The sequence below is a fragment of the Myxine glutinosa genome, chromosome 1 (genome assembly GCF_964187855.1).
Source record: "Myxine glutinosa chromosome 1, kmMyxGlut1.1, whole genome shotgun sequence".
Lineage (NCBI taxonomy): Eukaryota > Metazoa > Chordata > Myxini > Myxiniformes > Myxinidae > Myxine > Myxine glutinosa.
Window position 1 is genome coordinate 335,608,938 of NC_136261.1, and position 24,188 is coordinate 335,633,125.

At 42.5% G+C, this 24,188-nt stretch overlaps 1 protein-coding gene across 6 annotated transcripts in view; it reads right to left on the reverse strand.

Moving 5' to 3' along the window:
* The window catches only part of TYMP (thymidine phosphorylase), a 92,112-nt gene that overhangs the window by 9,258 nt on the left and 58,666 nt on the right, over window positions 1-24,188 (reverse strand). For all 6 annotated transcript variants that reach the window (XM_068097668.2, XM_068097644.2, XM_068097685.2 and 3 more), the window contains 4 exons: window positions 16,274-16,410; window positions 11,614-11,816; window positions 8,222-8,320; window positions 7,959-8,088 (listed from right to left, as the gene is read on the reverse strand). In XM_068097668.2, the coding sequence (XP_067953769.2) occupies window positions 7,959-8,088; window positions 8,222-8,320; window positions 11,614-11,816; window positions 16,274-16,410 (569 nt within the window). The remainder of the gene's footprint in view (window positions 1-7,958; window positions 8,089-8,221; window positions 8,321-11,613; window positions 11,817-16,273; window positions 16,411-24,188) is intronic.

Consider the following 24,188-nt stretch of genomic DNA (forward strand, 5'->3'; position numbering starts at 1 on the left):
CATTATAGAGCATGATAAAATACCAAATACATAGCCCCGAGTGGGCTGGCTCCTGAGGTTGTAGTTCAGGCCTCTGCTGATTTGTGGGGGTCCCCGATACGAAATTGAAAAATCAAAGACCAGCAATCCTGCGGACAATTGAGTCGTAGGGCTGTATCATGTTTCAGAGAAATTGCTTGGAAAATAAGAGACGAGTAGGGATCAGAAGTTTCAGAGGGTAACTCCCCGCATCCACCCCCTGGCCCCGGGAGACCCCATGATCCAAAATCGAAAAATCGAAGTCTGAGAAATTGTGCGGACTACTGTCTTTTATTCATCTGTCAAGTTTCAGAACAATCAGATGGGTGATAATGGAGGAGTAGCAAAAATATCAAAAAGTTAACAGTCGACCGGATGGGCGGACAGACATCCGGACATCACGGCCCATTTTATAAGTTCATCTCTTTGAGAATCGCGATGAGATGAACTTATGAAAAAGACAAGTCGATTGACAATGAAACTGGAGCACTCAGGGTTGCCTGAAGGGCAGGTTACTAAACCATGAAGCCGCCAATTGACTTTGCGTCTTATTTTCCAAGCTCCAGCTCTGATGTCTTTGGTGATGCTGTGGATCGTCTCCCCCGGGTTTAACAGTAGCGATTGTGGCAAATTCCTTCTGCAGCTTTAAAGTCTTTAAGCTTACGTTTTTGCTTCCCATATAACTGATTATGTGCAAACTATCTGGCAAGCAAAACAGCGAGTCCAAACGCAGTCATAGCACTAGACTGGAAAGACTGCAAGGAAAGGCACACAGGAAAATACAGTCTGAGGGCAAAGCCATAACTACCTTTGGCAGAGTGACTAATGATTGGATCAAAATTGTGGGAATGTGCCAAACAGGGAAAATCCAGACAATGAGGAATGCTGTTACAAAAGTACTGTTGCAGTTGCATTGGTTATTTGAGAAATATCTTTTCCGAGGCACCTCTCAAGCCTCCTCTCTACACACGTGTCATTACACTTTCTGGGCAACGTGGGTCATGGTAGTGTACCGTGCTCCTCCCCAACCCCCTGGTCACGGTGTACCTCCGAGCCCCGAGAGGAGTCACGGCAGAAAGATGTGTTATTCTGTATGTCAAAGATCAACGGTGAAGCCACACCAATTGTTACCAACAAACAAATATTGTATTAAGACCACACAAGAATAACAGTACAAAACAATAGTAATCAATTGTACAACAAATAGTATATCATTCCTATGATGGTACCACCAGGTTCGTACAATATAACTCACTGTGCTCCAAGTGAGCGAAAAGAAGAAGATTCCCAATGTCTCTATTCCCGGCTTCCAGCCAAAGTTGTTTCGCTCCAGCGATCGTCAGATCAATGTCCAATCGTGACCAGAATTCTGCTGGGTTGGCAGTTACAGTCCTGCTGCCAAAGCGGTGCAAAGGCGCCCTCCAGGCAACTGGGAAATCACACCCTCGGGTATGGATGTTCCGTGGCTCACAGTCGGCGAACCTCAGATTTACCTTCAAAATCCGCGATGCACACATACACACACACACACACACACACACACACACACACACACACACACACACACACACACACACACACACACACCAGATACGTCTGAATGCGGTGAAAACGGCTGAAGTCAAGCAAAGAAAACCCTGCGCGACGCGCAAAGGCTGAAGCGAAGCAAAGAAACCTTGCTCGACGTGCAAATCGCGTGAGTCAAAATGGCCGACGGCCCGTACTCGAGACATAACGGCAGTCCAACGATTCTCTTCGGAATCGACCGCAAAATCTGACATGCAGGTTGATCTGTCACAGCGATAACAACTCTGTCGCAGGAATCCCTTTCCTGGGAAACCCAAAGTTCACTCGTGACTCTTGCTCGCCAACGTTCGCTCCAGACCGCAAAGCAACTATGCTTCTTGTCCGACTCCACTCGCTCCGCCTTCTTTTTATCCTCCTCTTCTTCGTCGTCCGGTTCCGGTTTCATTTGAAACTAACTTTTTGACCTTTTGAAAACAGTTCATAAACAATAAATCTTTTGAAAACAATAATAGTACATGGAATCGAAAATGTTTACAGTGCATGAAAACCACCACAACGGAAGTGACGAATCCGTAACACTTCCCCCCCCCTCAAGAAAGAAAGTTTGAACATTCGTTGCAGGCAAAAACTCTTTTAACAAACAAACGTAAAACTCACACCCAAATCATCAATTCCCGTGAGCAACAATAATTAATATTTCCCAAAAATAAAGCAACAAAACTTCCCAAAAAACCTACAGAAATTTCCAAAATTAGTTCACTCTGGACAAAGCATCAGCAACGATATTGTCCCTGCCCTTTACATGCTCAATTTCCAAGTTGAACTCCTGCAAAGCCAAACTCCATCTCATCAACCTCTGATTTTTATTTTTCATTTTTTGAATGAAGGTTAAGGGGTTGTGATCAAAAATCCAAAACAAAGCAAATCTATAGCACTTTTTGAAGGAGGCCGAGCTGAGAGCCAGGTTTCATGGTGGTTGGGTGGTGAGGCCTGGAAGTATTCACCACATGGACGCCTTTAGGAACGTGGAGTTCACGGTTAATCCGTGTAGGAATCTTGGCTCGGCTGCTCCTGAGCCCTCAGTGCTTCCAACTCTTCTCTTGATCATAAAAATCATAACCACAGTTGTGGAGTCGGGTGCTGTAGTCACGTGAGTAGTGGTCTCCCTCTTGGCCACTACACTGATAATCATCCCTTCGGGAGCTGCCGTAACTTTGGGAGCCTCCATAGTAATCTCGACTGCGGCCACCACCAAAACTACTACTCCCACCCCGGGAGCCATAGCCACCCCTGAAACTACCTCCACGTTTTCTTCCTCTGTATCCCCTTCGACGCCCATGGCCTGCCTTCTCTACTGTTATGGTCCGACCATCCAAATCCTTGCCATTCAAATCCTTTTCTGCATCTTTGGCGTCCTTTGTGTTTTCAAAAGTGACAAAGCCAAACCCTCTCGACGTTTGCGTCTCCCTGTCTTTTATCAGCAGCACTTCCAAGAGTGGTCCATATTTGCCAAAGATAGAGTTCAGAACATCTTCTCTTGTGTCAAAGTTCAGTCCACCTACAAAGAGCTTGCCAACATAGCATCCATCCATGACTTGTGTGTGCTGACACTTAGTTTCAGGGTACTTGACAAGACGTGACTGTGCAAAGCGTGACGTCAGTACCTTCTTCTTCTCTTCAGAGCACTTCCTACCCATAGCACGAGTCGCGGCACAGAATGGAAAGATACCCGGAACCTTCTGCTCTAACTGTGCGATGTTATTTTCCATACTAGGCTTTTCAACAAACATCGGATTACCAGAAACTCGACCACCAGCCAAATCATTCCCGATAACAAAAGAGATTCCCTCTACAGGAAGAGTGGCTTGTAAACCTACGGTGACCGGTCCTGACACAAAATCAGACTTTAAATGGATGACATGAAGTGGAGCTTTAACATAGCCACCAACTCCCTGTAAAAGAACACTAACACCAGTTGCCGTCTTCTCTGACAATGGCAAAATGCCCTCAAGCATCAAAGTTTGATGTGCTCCTGTGTCCCTCAATACCCTAACAGGTCTCTGGTTAGTCAAGTCTCCATCCAGTGACACAAACCCCTCTGAAATAAAAGGTTTGTAACCCTCTTGAACAAGGTCGTTCTGTGATGCCGTAACTTTGGCATGGGAACCTTCACAAGGCACTGTCCTCCAAGGACGATTTCTCGCATTTGCCAATGCATTGGGAGTTGTACTAGTCTGACTCCACTCCTGATTTTTCCTTTTCAGGGCATAACATTGGGACATCAAATGTCCAGGTTTCTTGCAAAAAGCGCAAGTAGGCCCGGAGGAAAAACTCGTGGTCTGCCTCGGGCCCCCCGGAAGATAAGTCTGTCTTGGAACTGTAGTCTTCTGATCCCTAAAAGTCGCGGTATCAGATTTGTCCTCATAGTCATCTCTAGGCCGCCCCCATGAATATTCGTTCTCCGCACCGGATGTACCATAACTCCCCTGGCGAACTCTAGGCGGGAAGTTAGGTTTGTGGAACCCCATCCTGTGTGTCAAGGCATAGTCATCTGCCACGGTTGCTGCCTCATACAACTCTGGTACCTTCTTTTCCTCCAGATGTACTTTAATGTCCGCGTGGACACACTGTTTGAATTCCTCCACCAAGATCAATTGTCGCAACAGTTGGAAGTCTTTCCCAATCCCCTTCGAATCACACCACCGATCAAACATGGTTTCCTTCATTCTGGAAAACTCCACATGGGTCTCACTCTCCCTCTTCCTGGCATTCCGAAATTTTTGCCGGTAAGCTTCAGGGACCAATTCATAGGCTGTGAGAATGGTTTTCTTCACTATCTCATAATCTGCACATTGGTCAATCGGTAAAGCCGAAAAGACATCTTGAGCTTTACCCACCAGAACACTTTGCACTAACATAGTCCAGGACACCACAGGCCATTTTAGCATTTGAGCCACTTTCTCAAAGTGTAAAAAAAACTTGGCTACCTCCTTTTCATTGAAGGGTGGAACCAGCCTCACATGCCTACTAATATCCCAGGTGTTCTGACTAGTTGTCAAACTAGCCGGCATGGATACGACTTTTCTCCGTTCTCCCATTAATTCCAGCTCCTTGAGTTTAACTTCCTTCTGATACTCCATGTCACGTTCCTTTAACTCCCTTTCGGCTCTCCTTTCCTCTGCTCTTTCCTTTGCTCTTCTTTCTTCGAGTTCCCTTTCAGTTCTCCTTTCCTCTGTTCTTCTCTCCTCGAGTTCTTGTTCCTGTTCTACTCTTTTTTCCTGGAGTTCTCGTTCCTGTTCTACTCTTCTTTCCTCGAGTTCTCTTTCAGCTCTCCTTTCCTCTGCTCTTCTCTCCTCGGCTTTCCATTCCAACTCTTTTAACCTTTCCTGGCTCTGCAGTTGCATCTCCATTTTCCGGAGCTCCATATTTTCTTTTTCCTCGGGTAACCAATCCAAGGCTACCTCTGTCCATGTTCCCTGTCCCACCAGAGATTCTACCACCAATGTCTGCATCTCTGCTTTCTTCATATGAGCTCGGACCTCCAAGTTACAATGTTTGGCCAATATCAAGAGTTCTGATCTTTTTAATGCTTGGAACTGTGCCTCATTAGGGGACGCCGCAAACTTTTCTGCGTCAAACACCATGGTGACTATCAGTTAACACCTGTTAACCTTCGCACAAATTTTTTTCCAATTTTTTGAAAAAATTTGGCATGTTAGAAAAATTCCAAATTTGGGAATGTTAGGGAATTCTATCCCAGACGCATGTTAGGGAATTTAATCCCAGATGAATGTTAGGGAATTTAATCCCGGACGAGGACCTCAATTTCAATTTGGGCCAATTTTGGACGAGTTCCCAATTTCTCAGACGAGCCCCCAATTTCTGTTTCGTGCTCCTCCCCAACCCCCTGGTCACGGTGTACCTCCGAGCCCCGAGAGGAGTCACGGCAGAAAAATGTGTTATTCTGTATGTCAAAAATCAACGGTGAAGTCACACCAATTGTTACCAACAAACAAATATTGTATTAAGACCACACAAGAATAACAGTACAAAAACAATAGTAATCAATAATTGTACAACAAATAGTATATCATTCCTATGATGGTACCATCAGGTTCGTACAATATAACTCACTGTGCTCCAAGTGAGCGAAAAGAAGAAGATTCCCAATGTCTCTATTCCTGGCTTCAAGCCAAAGTGGTTTCGCTCCAGCGATCATCAGATCAATGTCCAATCGTGACCAACATCCCGTTGGGTTGGCAGTTACAGTCCTGCTGCCAAAGCGGTGCAAAGGCACCCTCCAGGCGACTGGGAAATCCAAAGGCGCCCTCCAGGCGACTGGGAAATCACACCCTCGGGTATGGACGTTCCGCGGCTCACAGTCGGCAAACCTCAGATTTACCTTCAATCCGCGTTGCACACACACACACCAGATACGTCTGAATGCGGTGAAAACGGCTGAAGTGAAGCAAAGAAACCTTGCTCGACGTGCAAAGCGCACGAGTCAAAATGGCCGACGGCCCGTTCTCGAGACGTAATGGCAGTCCAACGATTCTCTTCGGAATCGACCGCAAAACCTGACACGCAGGTTGATCTGTCACAGTGATAACAACTCTGTCGCAGGAATCCCTTTCCTGGGAAACCCAAAGTTCACTCGTGACTCTTGCTCGCCAACGTTCGCTCCAGACCGCAAAGCAACTATGCTTCTTGTCCGACTCCACTCGCTCCGCCTTCTTTTTCTCCTCCTCTTCTTCATCGTCCGGTTCCGGTTTCATTTAAAACTAACTTTTTCACCTTTTGAAAACAGTTCATAAACAATAAACCTTTTGAAAACAATAATAGTACATGGAATCGAAAATGTTTACAGTGGATGAAAACCACCACAACGGAAGTGACGAATCCGTAACAGTAGTAATGTCTGTACATCACTTTGGTGACCCCGCCAAAGTGATGGGCGATAGGCTCGGGTAGAAGTTGTGGAAGAACGAGTGTTCTGGATCACTTGCTCCGTGGACTCACTTACCCTGGTGCAAGTTCTTAGATAAAGATCAGATTCTCTGATCAATGCTGATTTGTTTGAGAAAGAACCAAATTTCCCACAACATTCAAATCTGCACTATTAGCCAAATATCGACCATGTTCCATCAATGGTTTTTCACTTTCAACTTAAAGGAGTCCTCAGAAATAGGGGTAATACCCCTGGGCACTCACCTGGTAGAATAAAGCAGTATACTACACTGACGAGAGGTATTTTAAACAATGTTATGGTATTTTAAACCAATTTCAATGGTCGTTAGAAGACAGGGCAGCATGTAGAACCATAGTAACGTAATCATAAGACTTTAGACACACAAACAAAAAAAATACCTATTTTGGGGGAAATCCCCCCAGTAGACCCCATCAGGACTCGATTTTTTTTTAATGCCGTGAACAAACTTTGGTATATCATGGGTGATGAAGGTTGGGGTGAAGTTTCATCAAAATCGTGTGTGTAGTTTCAGAGGAAAAAGCAAATTCCTATTTTTGGGGGGTCAAACCTGGATCCACTTTGACCCCGGTAAACCCCCTTAGATCCTTAGACAATCTTTGACTTTGTTTCCTAAACAATATTTGAGCCAAGCTTAAGCCAAATGTTCAGTTAATCTATCTATAATTCCAGTAATCTCTGTGTGTCTGTGTGTCTGTGTGTCTGTGTGTCTGTGTGTCTGTGTGTCTGTGTGTCTGTGTGTCTGTGTGTCTGTGACCGCTGTTTCTCGACAACCACGGGTCCGATATACTTGAAACTTGCCAGGTATATTGCTGGGGACCCGAGGATGTGCCTTTTCAAGGTTTCATATTAATCGGACAATTACTTACCGAGCTATGTCCAAAAAACGATTCAACCAATCAGAGAGCAGCGAGCTATCACGTGTGCCGAACGTGGCGATCAGACTCTGCCTCGGACGGCACATTTGACAGCGTATTCATTTATTTCACGTTGGAAAACTATGTTGCCGTTAAACTATGTTTTAAAACGAATTCAAACTGCGATTAAATTAAAACGATTCATCGTAACTGCGATTTGCGAACTTCCGGACAGTGAAGACTGTCCGGCAGCACGCTTTCCGGCATCCAATCACAGAACGCTTTGTTGCGTAGGCGTGGCCGATGTGAGACGAGCGGAGCTGAGCGCGTTACGAGCTGACCGCCATTACGGTACGTAATTCGATTTCTTATGCGCATTATTTCTCCCAATTCAGTCAGAGCGAAGGGCGGAAGCGAAGAGCGTTGTTTTTTTTGTTTACGGGCGTACGGGCGGGGTAGAGCGTACGGGTAGCGTTTTTTTTTTTTTTTGGCAAGGAACGGGCACCCACGTACGGGCAATGCCCTAGTGGAACACAAATGCAATAGAAAAATGAATAAAGAGCTCTGACCTGTAATGAGCGGAATGCTATCTATAGTGGATGTGACATCGCGGATCGCATACATGATACGGTCAGCTGGCACGAGTTGGGTTGTCTGACCCGTTATGCATCCACCGACAACATTTAAAATATGAAGAATCTGTCAAAGTAAAATAACTGATATTACAAATCTGCACACAAGATTTCGATATTTTACAAATCAACATTCAGATTTTTCTCCTTGTTAACACGAGTAAAAGCCCACTTTAGCCTGACATTCAGACCATGCTCACTTGCTCCCCACTTAGGTCTGTTCTGAAGCCAGGGATTGCTTCGAGCTTGTCCAGTGTGCCTCCAGTGTATGACAGGCCTCGTCCGCTGATCATTGGCACCTGTGTCATCAGCATGGTGTATCAGAGGCATGTTGCCAACATTACATCTATTTGTTTAACATAGAGCTACTGAAATATAGAAAAAGAAAAACATTCAACAACTGTTGATATTAGATAAAGATGCTGTATTTTTAATACAGGAATAGAGAAAAAAAAATTCACTAGCATGCAGTGCCTTCAGAAAGTATTCACACCCCTTGACTTTTTCACATTTTGTTGTGTTACAGCCTGAATTTAAAATGGATTAAAATGATTTTTTGTCACTGATATACACAAGACCCCATAATGCCAAAAAAAAAAAAAATTGATAAATGTTTACAAAATATTTAAAAATGAAACAAGTCAGGAGACGATGATGGTTCAAGAGTGAGCGGTATTCAATGACAAAGGACGGGCTATAACCGAAACAGGCCCGGACTGGGGGGTCGGGGGTCCACGTTGCAGGTGTCGGCCCCAAACATGCGGTGTACATGCCTATTTACAAAGGGCCCCAATGCGCTGCATGCGCAGGCCGTTAAGAGCCAGCTGTATGTAATTGTGTGTGGTGCTGGCCTGGAAATGTCAAAACGAAGGTTACTGACCTTGAAATGAGATAGAAAATAATGTATAATCAGTTATGAGGTTAGTTAGCTACACAATACCGAAAATTCGGTTCGATTCTGACAACTTTGAAAATTTGACCTTTGTGGCCTTCAAAGGTCAAAGATTCTGAAATTTGTTGGAAAACTTGTATTTCATGATGTATGTGATAATATAAGATAATGTACGACATTTCACCCTATCAGGAAGCGAACAATGTAATAAAACCATCAAAAATCGACTTTTCTAGATTTTGTGACCTTGTGACCTTAACCTTGGGGCTAAAATGAAAAATCGAGCTCCGTAGGGCTAGACACATGACATTGGCCTAACCAAATACCGAAACCCCTGTCAGATTCCACCAACTCCCTCGGAGAAGATGTAGCTTGAACTCGATTACGCCCTAAAAAGACATATTTTTGGGGCGTCGCTCCGCCCACAATGGGCGCAATACGCCCACTCTAGGCAGGACACAACTAGATCATGATATCAACCTCCCACCCAAGTTTCATCAAGATCGGATGATATCATCGGGTAGTTATGCTGCGGACAGACAGACAGACAGACAGACAGACAGACACACACCCATGATGAATATAGTGATCACTCTGTTTGATAACTCGTGAACTAACAAGTAAAGCTACAATCAAAGCACACCGCTCCATGCCAAGTAAATAAATAACATATCCTCCAGCACGTGAAATTTCCGAGGTGCCTTCTGCACTGAGCAATGCCGCAGTGCAGCACATGGAGACAGAATTGGGAGGGAGTGGAGTACACTAATTGATTGATCAATTGTGTAATTAAAATAAATAAATAATAATCGTAAAATAATTAATTTCTTAATCAATGACTAAGCATACTTAACCAGCAGTGTTTCATCCGAATATGTAACTTTTTGAAAATAATTTAAATAATTAATTGATCGAAAGAAAAATACTCAATCTAATAAAAAGAAAATAATAATTAATCGATTAATTGATTAATCAATAAAACAAAAATACCCTTTATAGCCAAATCACTTGGTCACTATCGTGTCCAAATATCAGCTTCCTAGCTCAAAACGTGCCTGAGATAATGCCCAGATGAGAAAGAAAACAAATAAGTGATTAATAATGAAAATAAATAAATAATAATCGTAAAATAATTTATTTATTTATCAATTGGCTTATAGCATAACTAAACCACATAACTTTGGAGTTCCTCCAAATCTTTAACTTTTTAAAAATAAAAAATTAATCGATTAATTGGTGAATGCTCTAGGTTTTAATGAAGGAAGGAACAACAGCAGCAATTATCTATCTATAATTCCAGCAATCTCTGTGTGTCTGTCTGTGTGTCTGTGTGTCTGTGACCGCTGTTTCTCGACAACCACGGGTCCGATATACTTGAAACTTGCCAGGTATATTGCTGGGGACCCGAGGATGTGCCTTTTCAAGGTTTGTAATTAATCGGACAAGTACCTACCGAGCTATGTCCAAAAAACGCTTCAACCAATCAGAGAGCAGCGAGCTATCACGTGTGCCGAACCGTTAATGCAATGCAAGCGTTAATGCGTTAATGCAAGGCTTTTCTTTTTTTCCCTCTTCTCTTTCTACTTTTCCTTGCGATTAAATTGCAAACAGCCAAAATACGTTGGCGCTAATTGAATAATTGGCCATTAACACTAAAATAATCGTAACTGCGATATGCCAACTTCCGGACAGTGCAGCCTTCCATGTTGTTGTTGTTTGCAGCAGCTGTTTGCAGCAAGGCAAGGCTTTTCTTTTTTTCCCTCTTCTCTTTCTACTTTTCCTTGCGATTAAATTGCAAAAAGCCAAAATACGTTGGCGATAATTGAATAAATGGGCATTAATAGATAGATAGATAGATATGCGATATGCGAACTTCCGGACAGTGTGCGCGTTACGAGCTGACCGCCATTACGGTACGTAATTCGATTTCTTATGCGCATTATTTCTCCCAATTCAGTCAGAGCGAAGGGCGGAAGCGAAGAGCGTTGTTATTTTTTGTTTACGGGCGTACGGGCGGGGTAGAGCGTACGGGTAGCGTTTTTTTTTTTTTTTGGCAAGGAACGGGCACCCACGTACGGGCAATGCCCTAGTCTATCTATAATTCCAGTAATCTCTGTGTGTGTGTGTGTGTCTGTGTGTCTGTGTGTCTGTGTGTCTGTGTGTTTGTTTGTCTGTGACCGCTGTTTCTCGACAACCACGGGTCCGATATACTTGAAACTTGCCAGGTATATTGCTGGGGACCTGAGGATGTGCCTTTTCAAGGTTTCATATTAATCGGACAAGTAGTTACCGAGCTATGGCGATTTCTTTACCAAACTCCGCAAGCCGTTCGCTTTGGACCAAACCATTTCATGTAAATAGAGGGGGGGGATTGTCACCGTACTCGCAAGCCGTTCGCTTTGGACCAAACCATTTCATGTAAATAGAGGGGGGGGATTGTCACCGTACTCGCAAGCCGTTCGCTTTGGCTTTGCGAATGGACCAAACCATTTCATGTACATAGAGGGGTGGGGGGGGGGGGGGGGATTGTCACCGTACTCGCAAGCCGTTCGCTTTGGCTTTGCGAATGGACCAAACCATTTCATGTAAATAGAGGGGGGGGATATAATTTTAGATATATATATAGTACGGGCATGCCCTAGTATGTCCAATGGCAATATGAGTTTTGATGTGAATTCTCCAGTTTCATGTAGGACTCACCTTGCAGCCACAAGCTACAAGTGCTGGGACCAATGGCAGACTAACTTTGTCTCCGACACCACCTGTTGAATGCTTGTCCACCACAACCTGCTGCCAAGCATTTGGCCATTGCAAGGTCTCTCCAGATGCTACCATGGCCTGGGTAAAGATCTTCGTTTCCTTTATGGTCATTCCTCGTTGCCATATTGCCATGAGAAGAGCCCCTGGTCACATCACAGACGATACTCACTGCAGTGGATGACAAATCCCAAATATTATAAAGATAAATGTACCTATTGAAGAGTTAAAAAAAACAACTCTTGAATCTACATTGGGGGACGCATGAAATATGTAACGATTTTTTGGATTTGTTCCCTGGCCCCGGGGGGTGGGAATTTAGGATCACAGGGGTCAAAATAAAATATTGTTTTCAACTCAAAATTTGATATTGGGTCATTCTTGGTGGAACCTTTTTCGATCTTTCAAGTTCGCTTTAAATGAGAAGCAAGGGGAATTGCGATGGCGCGCCATCGACTTCGCTCCAGTAAACATTTACATTTGTGTCAAAAATGGCAAACTTATACCATAGCACGACTGCATTCCACTTGCTATGTTTTTGGGGAATCTGATTAACACTGTATTTAGTATTTATTTTAAAAAATTTATTACTAAAACTGGAATATGAAATTACTGCAAAGAAACAAATGAGAAATGAAATATCTAAATATTGGAAACGTGTGAGTCGTTTTGAAAGTGCGCAAATTGCTGACGTCACAACCCCCAACCCCCCCCCCCCCCCCCCCCCCCCCCCCCACAGAACATGATGGTAATTTGAAAGGACATCATCTTTGAATCGCAAAATATCTAGAGAACGTCTTGTTTATTTAATCTGACAGTGACAAGTAGGCTTTCCACATCACACAACAAGGCAGAAGAGAAGAGTGAATGCAGTTGACGTTCAGGGCGGATCCAGGAATTTCAAGACAGGGGGGGGGGGGGGGGGTGCATGAAACGATAGCGCTGGGGAGGGGAGGGTTAAGGGGTGTCTGGGGCTTCTCCCCCAGGAAATTTTTAAAAATCGATCGTCAGAAACGGCATTTCGTGCGTTCTTGGAAGTTTCTGCAGTTCCTTGCGTTCTTCCCTGGTCCAACAGTTCAACAGATTCGCGATGACTGATAGTCAGATGGAGGAACTGGTGAAACGACTTGCCCTGCTGTTCCTTCTGCTATAAATTGATGAAGTGTGTGTGTGTGTGTGTGTGTGTGTGTGTGTGTGTGTGTGTGTGTGTGTGTGTGTGTGTGTGTGTGTGTATGGCATGTTTTTTGTGTAGTTCTCCTGGAGCTTTCTGATATGGAACTTTCTGATTTGTGTAGTTCTCGCGAAATGATTGTTATGATCTCCTGAGTTAATTAGGCTAATTAACTACAAAGAATCCAGAAGAATTCCCATGTTTCTAAACGCACGCCATGTTAAGGTGTACAGAGCAGTGAATATTGTCGGCCACAATACCACCGACATCATAAGCTGGCGCGGGTTGTATGCCTTCCAACATAGGCACTGATTTTTTTGATTTTTTTTTGTATACAAGATCGAGGCTCATGAAAGAGCTAAAATTAATCACACAAAAAAATCAAACCGACACACAAAACACAAAATAAGGGGAGCGGTAGACAAGATGGGGAGAGAGGGGGAAGGACGGACACAAACACAACATTTGAGAGCAAGGACATCGAGAGAACTGTGGGCGGGAGAGGGCTTGGGGGGAGGTGGGAGAGGTATAAAATATATGGACACTGCAAAGACTTCCAGGAAAGAAGTTGGAATTTCAAAAAAAGTGGATCTGGGGTGAAAATTAGCGGGGGTAGAAAAGATCAAGGTTTTGGACGGGGGAAGATAAGAGATGGTGGTGAACAGCTGTTTTAAAGAACTGGAGGGTGGAGTGGGATTGAAGAGAGTGAGGGAGTTTGTTCCAGAGGTGGGAAAAAGAGGATTGAAAGAGTAAAGGTGAGCAGAAAGCCTAGATTTTGGCAGTTTAACCATAAGAGGGTTGCTGGCAGATCTTGTGCGACCTGCAGGAATATTTGGGGGATACAGCACAGACAGAGCTGGGGGAGCAAGGCCGGAGAGGAGTCGGTAGAAGACAGAAAGACCACCAACCTGATTTGTTGTTTGTTGCATCACTCACTTTAAGAGTGTTTGTATTGCCAAGGGGATCGGAAGACGTGGTTGCTTCATTACAATACGGCGTACTCGTACCTCTGGTTGGGCCTCAGTTGCCAGTGCTGCTGCAGGCCTACCCAGTGGGTGTTGTGCCTCATCTGTTGTTATAATATGGTCTGTCGCAGTGATGGACGAAAAGAAGTCCGTAATCCTCCTCTTTTTTGGATCTTCCATGACACTCACTCGTTTTGTCTTAAGACAAAGTAAGTGAACCGATGTTTGTCGATATGATACCTCTGTAGACCGCATTGACCAGTTTCCTCAGCGCTCAGCAATGCATTATTGGATGGACGAGTCCACCAACGTGCTCGGCGAGGGGTGTTGACAATAGGATTGTACTATTGTGAACGTACCCCACGTCGGGCGATTTAATGAACTCGTCGACCCAGCACATGAGTATCGATCCTGTACACACACGAAATAATTGACACAAACATGAAGAGAAATTTGAATTCTGCGCAAACTGTACTGCTATCATTATAATTGTGCTCCGCTGAAAACGAGTTTTAATGTATAAATGCTGTATATTTATTCTCCGCTTATGTTTGCCTCATGCATATCATGCTCCACCCATGTTTTCCTCATCACATATTCAATTCAAGCTCCACCCATGTGTTGCGTCATCGCCACGGCGTTATCTTCGCGTCATATCCGCTGAGGTGGCTGCTGCTGATTATTAACGCACAGGTTGTAAACCTGGTGCGTTATAGCGTTTGCCTGGGAATTTCTGTCTCTCCAAAAGTGAAGCTCTTTTCTGTCGCTCAGATGTGTAGCCAGTTTCTGTCGCTCAGATGTGTAAACATGACGTCATCAAATCTATATTTAGGCTAACCATGGGCTACCCCTTTGGCTGGTACGCGGCCGCTCGCTAGTACATAATATAGGATATATTTGTTATATGTTATGTTATAGGATATATAGGATATATGTTATATGATATAGGATATATATAGGATAGGTTATAGGATATATATGTTATAGGATAGGAATATAGGACCCAAATGACCCAGAGGACCCAAATGACCCAGAGGACCCAAATGACCCAGAGGACCCAGAGGACCCAAATGACCCAGAGGACCCAAATGACCCAAATGACCCAGAGGACCCAAATGACCCAGAGGACCCAAATGACCCAGAGGACCCAAATGACCCAGAGGACCCAAATGACCCAGAGGACCCAAATGACCCAGAGGACCCAAATGACCCAGAGGACCCAAATGACCCAGAGGACCCAAATGACCCAGAGGACCCAAATGACCCAGAGGACCCAAATGACCCAGAGGACCCAAATGACCCAGAGGACCCAAATGACCCAGAGGACCCAGAGGACCCAAATGACCCAGAGGACCCAAATGACCCAGAGGACCCAGAGGACCCAAATGACCCAGAGGACCCAAATGACCCAGAGGACCCAAATGACCCAGAGGACCCAAATGACCCAGAGGACCCAAATGACCCAGAGGACCCAAATGACCCAGAGGACCCAAATGACCCAGAGGACCCAAATGACCCAGAGGACCCAAATGACCCAAATGACCCAGAGGACCCAAATGACCCAGAGGACCCAAATGACCCAGAGGACCCAAATGACCCAGAGGACCCAAATGACCCAGAGGACCCAAATGACCCAGAGGACCCAAATGACCCAGAGGACCCGAATGACCCAGAGGACCCAAATTCTATGTATGTTTCTATGATGATGTATGTTTTGGTGAAAGTACATAATGTGAATACTAGTAGCAATTTTACAAAAACCATGGCATAATTTCAAATCTTGACCCGAGATGATAATTATGCTACATCATAATTTCCATGTGCCAACCTGGGCGGAATCCAAGTGGATTCACTTGACTTGTTTTGCTTTGGACGGTGGATTTATGTGATGAAAGTATGGTGTTATTTACCGTCGCACTTGGAGTGTTTATAATAAAGCAAAAGTGATTTAAAACTTTGAGCGTTGGTGAGCCGCCTGAAACGTTCCTTGTTCAAAATAATATGGACACAAGACCTGTTCCAGGATATTCAGAGCTTATAATTTATCAAAATTCCAGAGGGAAGGGGGGGGTACACACCCCCTGCACCCCCCCCTGGATCCGCCCCTGACGTTTCTGCCACAACAGTCTCATCAGCACACCCTGATGACTCCCTCCCCTCTTCCTCCCCCCCTCCCCCACAAAAAAGATAAAAAAAATTTAATCCGCCGAAATTCCTAAATCCCCCCCCAAAAAAAAGGAAAAAAAAAAGGTAAAACGCTGCCCTTGTTGACTTGAATTATCATATGGAATGCACCAGACCACGTGTACATATTAAATAGATTACCTCCTTGGCCTTGTCAAGCACAGTCAGCAAGAAATTGAATGAAACCTGAAACAACATTGAAACAAACAGCAACATCCGGCCACAAACCGTGGGGATGATAACCCGCATAGTCCAAATAAAACCCAAATTAGTCGTTACGTACCGATCTGGCAGTCCTGCATGCTGCCATCAAGTATGCTGCTGATGGAAAACCTGATTTCCGTATCTGTCAGCTCCCCTCCATCTCTTTTCTTCGCAATCAGCTCAGGAATGGATTTCATCGTCCTCTCCTTGTCCATGCTGCACACATAATTATAGGACATGTCTTTGTGATACTAATATCCTTGAAGAAGTATAAGATCACAATTATTATTAAGGAAGCTTTCCATTTGTCATAATTAAGGAAGCTTGTCACAATTATTAAGGAAGCTTTCCATTTGTCACAATTATTAAGGAAGCTTGTCACAATTATTATTAAGGAAGCTTTCCATTTGTCATAATGAAGGAAGCTTGTCACAATTATTATTAAGGAAGCTTTCCATTTGTCACAATTATTAAGGAAGCTTGTCACAATTATTATTAAGGAAGCTTTCCATTTGTCACAATTATTAAGGAAGCTTTCCATTTGTCATAATGAAGGAAGCTTGTCACAATTATTATTAAGGAAGCTTTCCATTTGTCATAATGAAGGAAGCTTGTCACAATTATTATTAAGGAAGTTTTCCATTTGTCATAATGAAGGAAGCTTGTCACAATTATTATTAAGGAAGCTTTCCATTTGTCATAATGAAGGAAGCTTGTCACAATTATTATTAAGGAAGCTTTCCATTTGTCATAATGAAGGAAGCTTGTCACAATTATTATTAAGGAAGCTTTCCATTTGTCATAATGAAGGAAGCTTGTCACAATTATTATTAAGGAAGCTTTCCATTTGTCATAATGAAGGAAGCTTGTCACAATTATTATTAAGGAAGCTTTCCATTTGTCATAATGAAGGAAGCTTGTCACAATTATTATTAAGGAAGCTTTCCATTTGTCATAATGAAGGAAGCTTGTCACAATTATTATTAAGGAAGCTTTCCATTTGTCATAATGAAGGAAGCTTGTCACAATTATTATTAAGGAAGCTTTCCATTTGTCATAATGAAGGAAGCTTGTCACAATTATTATTAAGGAAGCTTTCCATTTGTCACAATTATTAAGGAAGCTTGTCACAATTATTATTAAGGAAGCTTTCCATTTGTCACAATTATTAAGGAAGCTTTCCATTTGTCATAATGAAGGAAGCTTGTCACAATTATTATTAAGGAAGCTTTCCATTTGTCATAATGAAGGAAGCTTGTCACAATTATTATTAAGGAAGCTTTCCATTTGTCATAATGAAGGAAGCTTGTCACAATTATTATTAAGGAAGCTTTCCATTTGTCATAATGAAGGAAGCTTGTCACAATTATTATTAAGGAAGCTTTCCATTTGTCATAATGAAGGAAGCTTGTCACAATTATTATTAAGGAAGCTTTCCATTTGTCATAATGAAGGAAGCTTGTCACAATTATTATTAAGGAAGCTTTCCATTTGTCATAATGAAGGAAGCTTGTCACAATTATTAAGGAAGCTTTCCATTTGTCATAATTAAGGAAGCTTGTCACAATTATTATTAAGGAAGCTTTCCATTTGTCATAATGAAGGAAGCTTGTCACAATTATTAAGGAAGCTTTCCATTTGTCATAATTAAGGAAGCTTGTCACAATTATGAAGGAAGCTTTCCATTTGTCATGGTTAATAAAGCTTGTCACAATTATGAAGGAAGCTTTCCATTTGTCATGGTTAATAAAGCTTGTCACAATTATTAAGGAAGCTTGTCACAATTATTATTAAGGAAGCTTTCCATTTGTCATAATGAAGGAAGCTTGTCACAATTATTATTAAGGAAGCTTTCCATTTGTCATAATTAAGGAAGCTTGTCACAATTATGAAGGAAGCTTTCCATTTGTCATGGTTAATAAAGCTTGTCACAATTATTATTAAGGAAGCTTTCCATTTGTCATAATGAAGGAAGCTTGTCACAATTATTATTAAGGAAGCTTTCCATTTGTCATAATTAAGGAAGCTTGTCACAATTATGAAGGAAGCTTTCCATTTGTCATCCGATTCCGACGGGCCGACGGGCGAGACGGGCCGATTTCCGATTCCGACGGGCCGATTTGGAGCAAGAAAAAGAACGAGACGGGAGAAAAAGGAGAGAAACGAGACGGGGAAAGCCGATTGGAGAGGCGAGTGAGGCGCGATTGGAGAGGAGTGTGAGGCGCGATTGGAGAGGAGTGTGAGGCACGATTGGAGAGGAGTGTGAGGCGTGATTGGAGAGGAGTGTGAGGCACGATTGGAGAGGAGTGATTGGAGGGGAGTGTGAGGCACGATTGGAGAGGAGTGTGAGGCACGATTGGAGAGGAGTGTGAGGCGCGATTGGAGAGGAGTGTGAGGCGCGATTGGAGAGGAGTGTGAGGCGCGATTGGAGAGGCGTGTGAAGGATTGGAGAGGAGAGGAGTGTGAGGGATTGGAGAGGTGAGGGATTGGAAAGGAGAGGGATGTGAGGGTTTGGAGAGGAGAGGAGTGCTAGGTGGAGAGAGGAGAGTGTCAGGTGGAGACAGGAGAGTGTCAGGTGGAGACAGGAGAGTGTCAGGTGGAGAGGAGTGAGGGGTCACATATTATGTGAAATAACTAAATTCACACCATTTCTGGATCTGATGACTTGCCAGTAACCATTTTGTAAAAATGAATGTGCAGCATATAACTCAATATGTCGAAATGTCACACACATCCATGCCCGTGGGATTCCCACGGGTGACCCCGCTAGTCTATATTATAATAGCCGTAGATGATTCTGTCTGTCTGTCTGTCTATCTGTTGGGTGTCTGTCCGGGGTGTGGCTTACTCGGTTTGCAGAGTAGCTCCACCCATAGCTCCACCCATTCTGGGAGTGGCTATAAACAAATATCCACCATTTTATTAACTCGCATAGCTTTGAGTCCTGTTTTGTAGGCCCGTGGTGTCTTGCTCTCCCCCAGTTTTATTTCAAATCAAATTCGATAAATCATTTCATTTTTCACAGTCGCTAACATAGTTTTAGACTCGGTTGAAAAAAAACGGGAAGAAAATCCGATGAAAGTTGCCGTTTATAGAACGAAATGAATTCTCAAAGGCCTGTAACTTCAAGGCCATTGAGTCTCTCTCACGCCTTTATCTCCAATCTAACTCACCATATGATTTCATTTTTATCGATGGTTTTACTTTTAGACTCGGTGTCAGCAATAATTGAGAACAATCCACACACGCGGGAAAATGCAGAGATATATTTTTTAAAATCGCGTCATGGTGTATCATACACCGCCCAACATGACACCGCCGGCAATGTGTCGATATATATTAAAAATTCGCTTTTGCTTTTCCGTTATGATATATTACTATTTCGTTTGATGATAGTCGTCACAAAAACGTCAACAATGATGCCGACATATATTTCTTCGTTTTTATTTCATTCAACATATTAGCCGGAAGTAAAATATGTTTCAGGAAATTACCGAGAGATATTTCTTCGTTTTTTTTATTAGTTATGTGCGCATACACTTTAAATAGGTTTATTTGAAATCTTTAATTTTCCACAAACATTCCACACACGCGGGAAAATGCAGAGATATATTTTTTAAAATCGCGTCATGGTATATCATACACCGCCCAACATGACACCGACGGCAATGTGTCGATATCTATTTTAAATTCGATATATCATTTCATTTTTCACAGTCGCTAACATAGTTTTAGACTCGGTTGAAAAAAAACGAGAAGAAAATCCGATGAAAGTTGCCGTTTATAGAACGAAATGAATTCTCAAATGCCTGTAACTTCAAGGCCATTGAGTCTCTCTCACGCCTTTATCTCCAATCTAACTCACCATATGATTTCATTTTTATCGATGGTTTTAGAGTCGGTGTCAGCAATAATTGAGAACATTCCACTTCCACACACGCGGGAAAATGCAGATATATTTTTTAAAATCGCGTCATGGTGTATCATACACCGCCTAACATGACACCGACGGCAACGTGTCGATACATATTAAAAATTCGATATATCATTTCATTTTTCACAGTCGCTAACATAGTTTTCGACTCGGTTGAAAAAAAACGGGAAGGAAATCCAATGAAAGTTGCCGTTTATAGAACGAAATGAATTCTCAAACGCCTGTAACTTCAACTTCAAGGCCATTGAGTCTCTCTCACGCCTTTATCTCCAATCTAACTCACCATATGATTTCATTTTTATCGATGGTTTTGGACTCGGTGTCAGCAATAATTGAGAACATTCCACACACGCGGGAAAATGCAGAGATATATTTTTAAAAATCGCGTCATGGTGTATCATACACCGCCCAACATGACACCGACGGCAACGTGTCGATATATATTAAAAATTCGCTTTTGCTTTTCCGTTAAGATATATTACTTTTTCGTTTGATGACAGTCGTCACAAAAACGTCAACAATGATGCCGACATATATTTCTTCGTTTTTATTTAATTCAACATTATTAGCCGGAAGTAAAATATGTTTCAGGAAATTACCGAGAGATATTTCTTCGTTTTTTAAAATTAGTTATGTGCGAATACACTTTAAATAGGTTTATTTGAAATCTTTAATTTTCCACAATATAATTTACTTGCCATTTATCATTTGATGATTACGAGACAAATTCCTCTTGAGGATCGTGACAATTCATGCGCTGCGTGGAAACTTCTATTTCCAAAATGAATGAGACGATCGATGAAGAACGCAGACTTGAACAGGATGCAGCAAGAAAACGAATGAGACGGGCGAACGAGTCCATCGACGAACGTCAATGCAAACTTGCGGGGTCACCCGTGGGAATCCCACGGGCATGGATGTGTGTGACATTTCGACATATTGAGTTAGATGCTGCACATTCATTTTTACAAAATGGTTACTGGCAAGTCATCAGATCCAGAAATGGTGTAAAAACCACCGTTTAGAGGCCATTTTTCCCCGCAAAGCGGGGGTTGGCCTTTTCGGGGACCGTGGTAGTTGTTGTTTTTTTGTCCCCTTTTTGAAGCAATGTTTTACGGCCGGATGCCCTTCCTGACGCCAACCCTTTTTGCCGCCTTCAACGACAAACAGGGAATTACCAGTGAACTGGTACTCAATTAGCCGACCTCGGAAGGATGACAGGCTGAGTCAACCCCCCTGGCATTAATTCGGCGATCGACTGAGATTCGAACCCAGGATCCTAAGCCGGCACCCTAGCCGCTAGCCCAACACCAGAAATGGTGTCATGAACACAATTTATTTACGCACAAGCACAAAAGCAAGACGGGCCGATTTCCGATTCCGACGGGCCGACGGGCGAGACGGGCCGATTTCCGATTCCGACGGGCCGATTTGGAGCAAGAAAAAGAACGAGACGGGAGAAAAAGGAGAGAAACTAGACGGGGAAAGCCGATTGGAGAGGCGAGTGAGGCGCGATTGGAGAGGAGTGTGAGGCGCGATTGGAGAGGAGTGTGAGGCACGATTGGAGAGGAGTGTGAGGCGTGATTGGAGAGGAGTGTGAGGCACGATTGGAGAGGAGTGATTGGAGGGGAGTGTGAGGCACGATTGGAGAGGAGTGTGAGGCACGATTGGAGAGGAGTGTGAGGCGCGATTGGAGAGGAGTGTGAGGCGCGATTGGAGAGGAGTGTGAGGCGCGATTGGAGAGGCGTGTGAAGGATTGGAGAGGAGAGGAGTGTGAGGGATTGGAGAGGTGAGGGATTGGAAAGGAGAGGGATGTGAGGGTTTGGAGAGGAGAGGAGTGCTAGGTGGAGAGAGGAGAGTGTCAGGTGGAGACAGGAGAGTGTCAGGTGGAGACAGGAGAGTGTCAGGTGGAGAGGAGTGAGGGGTCACATATTATGTGAAATAACTAAATTCACACCATTTCTGGATCTGATGACTTGCCAGTAACCATTTTGTAAAAATGAATGTGCAGCATATAACTCAATATGTCGAAATGTCACACACATCCATGCCCGTGGGATTCCCACGGGTGACCCCGCTAGTAACTCAATATGTCGAAATGTCACACACATCCATGCCCGTGGGATTCCCACGGGTGACCCCGCTAGTGGTTAATAAAGCTTGTCACAATTATGAAGGAAGCTTTCCATTTGTCATGGTTAATAAAGCTTGTCACAATTATTATTAAGGAAGCTTTCCATTTGTCATAATGAAGGAAGCTTGTCACAATTATTATTAAGGAAGCTTTCCATTTGTCACAATTATTAAGGAAGCTTGTCACAATTATTATTAAGGAAGCTTTCCATTTGTCACAATTATTAAGGAAGCTTTCCATTTGTCATAATGAAGGAAGCTTGTCACAATTATTATTAAGGAAGCTTTCCATTTGTCATAATGAAGGAAGCTTGTCACAATTATTATTAAGGAAGTTTTCCATTTGTCATAATGAAGGAAGCTTGTCACAATTATTATTAAGGAAGCTTTCCATTTGTCATAATGAAGGAAGCTTGTCACAATTATTATTAAGGAAGCTTTCCATTTGTCATAATGAAGGAAGCTTGTCACAATTATTATTAAGGAAGCTTTCCATTTGTCATAATGAAGGAAGCTTGTCACAATTATTATTAAGGAAGCTTTCCATTTGTCATAATGAAGGAAGCTTGTCACAATTATTATTAAGGAAGCTTTCCATTTGTCATAATGAAGGAAGCTTGTCACAATTATTATTAAGGAAGCTTTCCATTTGTCATAATGAAGGAAGCTTGTCACAATTATTAAGGAAGCTTTCCATTTGTCATAATTAAGGAAGCTTGTCACAATTATTATTAAGGAAGCTTTCCATTTGTCATAATGAAGGAAGCTTGTCACAATTATTAAGGAAGCTTTCCATTTGTCATAATTAAGGAAGCTTGTCACAATTATGAAGGAAGCTTTCCATTTGTCATGGTTAATAAAGCTTGTCACAATTATTAAGGAAGCTTGTCACAATTATTATTAAGGAAGCTTTCCATTTGTCATAATGAAGGAAGCTTGTCACAATTATTATTAAGGAAGCTTTCCATTTGTCATAATTAAGGAAGCTTGTCACAATTATGAAGGAAGCTTTCCATTTGTCATGGTTAATAAAGCTTGTCACAATTATTATTAAGGAAGCTTTCCATTTGTCATAATGAAGGAAGCTTGTCACAATTATTATTAAGGAAGCTTTCCATTTGTCATAATTAAGGAAGCTTGTCACAATTATGAAGGAAGCTTTCCATTTGTCATGGTTAATAAAGCTTGTCACAATTATGAAGGAAGCTTTCCATTTGTCATGGTTAATAAAGCTTGTCACAATTATTAAGGAAGCTTGTCACAATTATTATTAAGGAAGCTTTCCATTTGTCATAATGAAGGAAGCTTGTCACAATTATTATTAAGGAAGCTTTCCATTTGTCACAATTATTAAGGAAGCTTGTCACAATTATTATTAAGGAAGCTTTCCATTTGTCACAATTATTAAGGAAGCTTTCCATTTGTCATAATGAAGGAAGCTTGTCACAATTATTATTAAGGAAGCTTTCCATTTGTCATAATGAAGGAAGCTTGTCACAATTATTATTAAGGAAGTTTTCCATTTGTCATAATGAAGGAAGCTTGTCACAATTATTATTAAGGAAGCTTTCCATTTGTCATAATGAAGGAAGCTTGTCACAATTATTATTAAGGAAGCTTTCCATTTGTCATAATGAAGGAAGCTTGTCACAATTATTATTAAGGAAGCTTTCCATTTGTCATAATGAAGGAAGCTTGTCACAATTATTATTAAGGAAGCTTTCCATTTGTCATAATGAAGGAAGCTTGTCACAATTATTATTAAGGAAGCTTTCCATTTGTCATAATGAAGGAAGCTTGTCACAATTATTATTAAGGAAGCTTTCCATTTGTCATAATGAAGGAAGCTTGTCACAATTATTATTAAGGAAGCTTTCCATTTGTCATAATGAAGGAAGCTTGTCACAATTATTATTAAGGAAGCTTT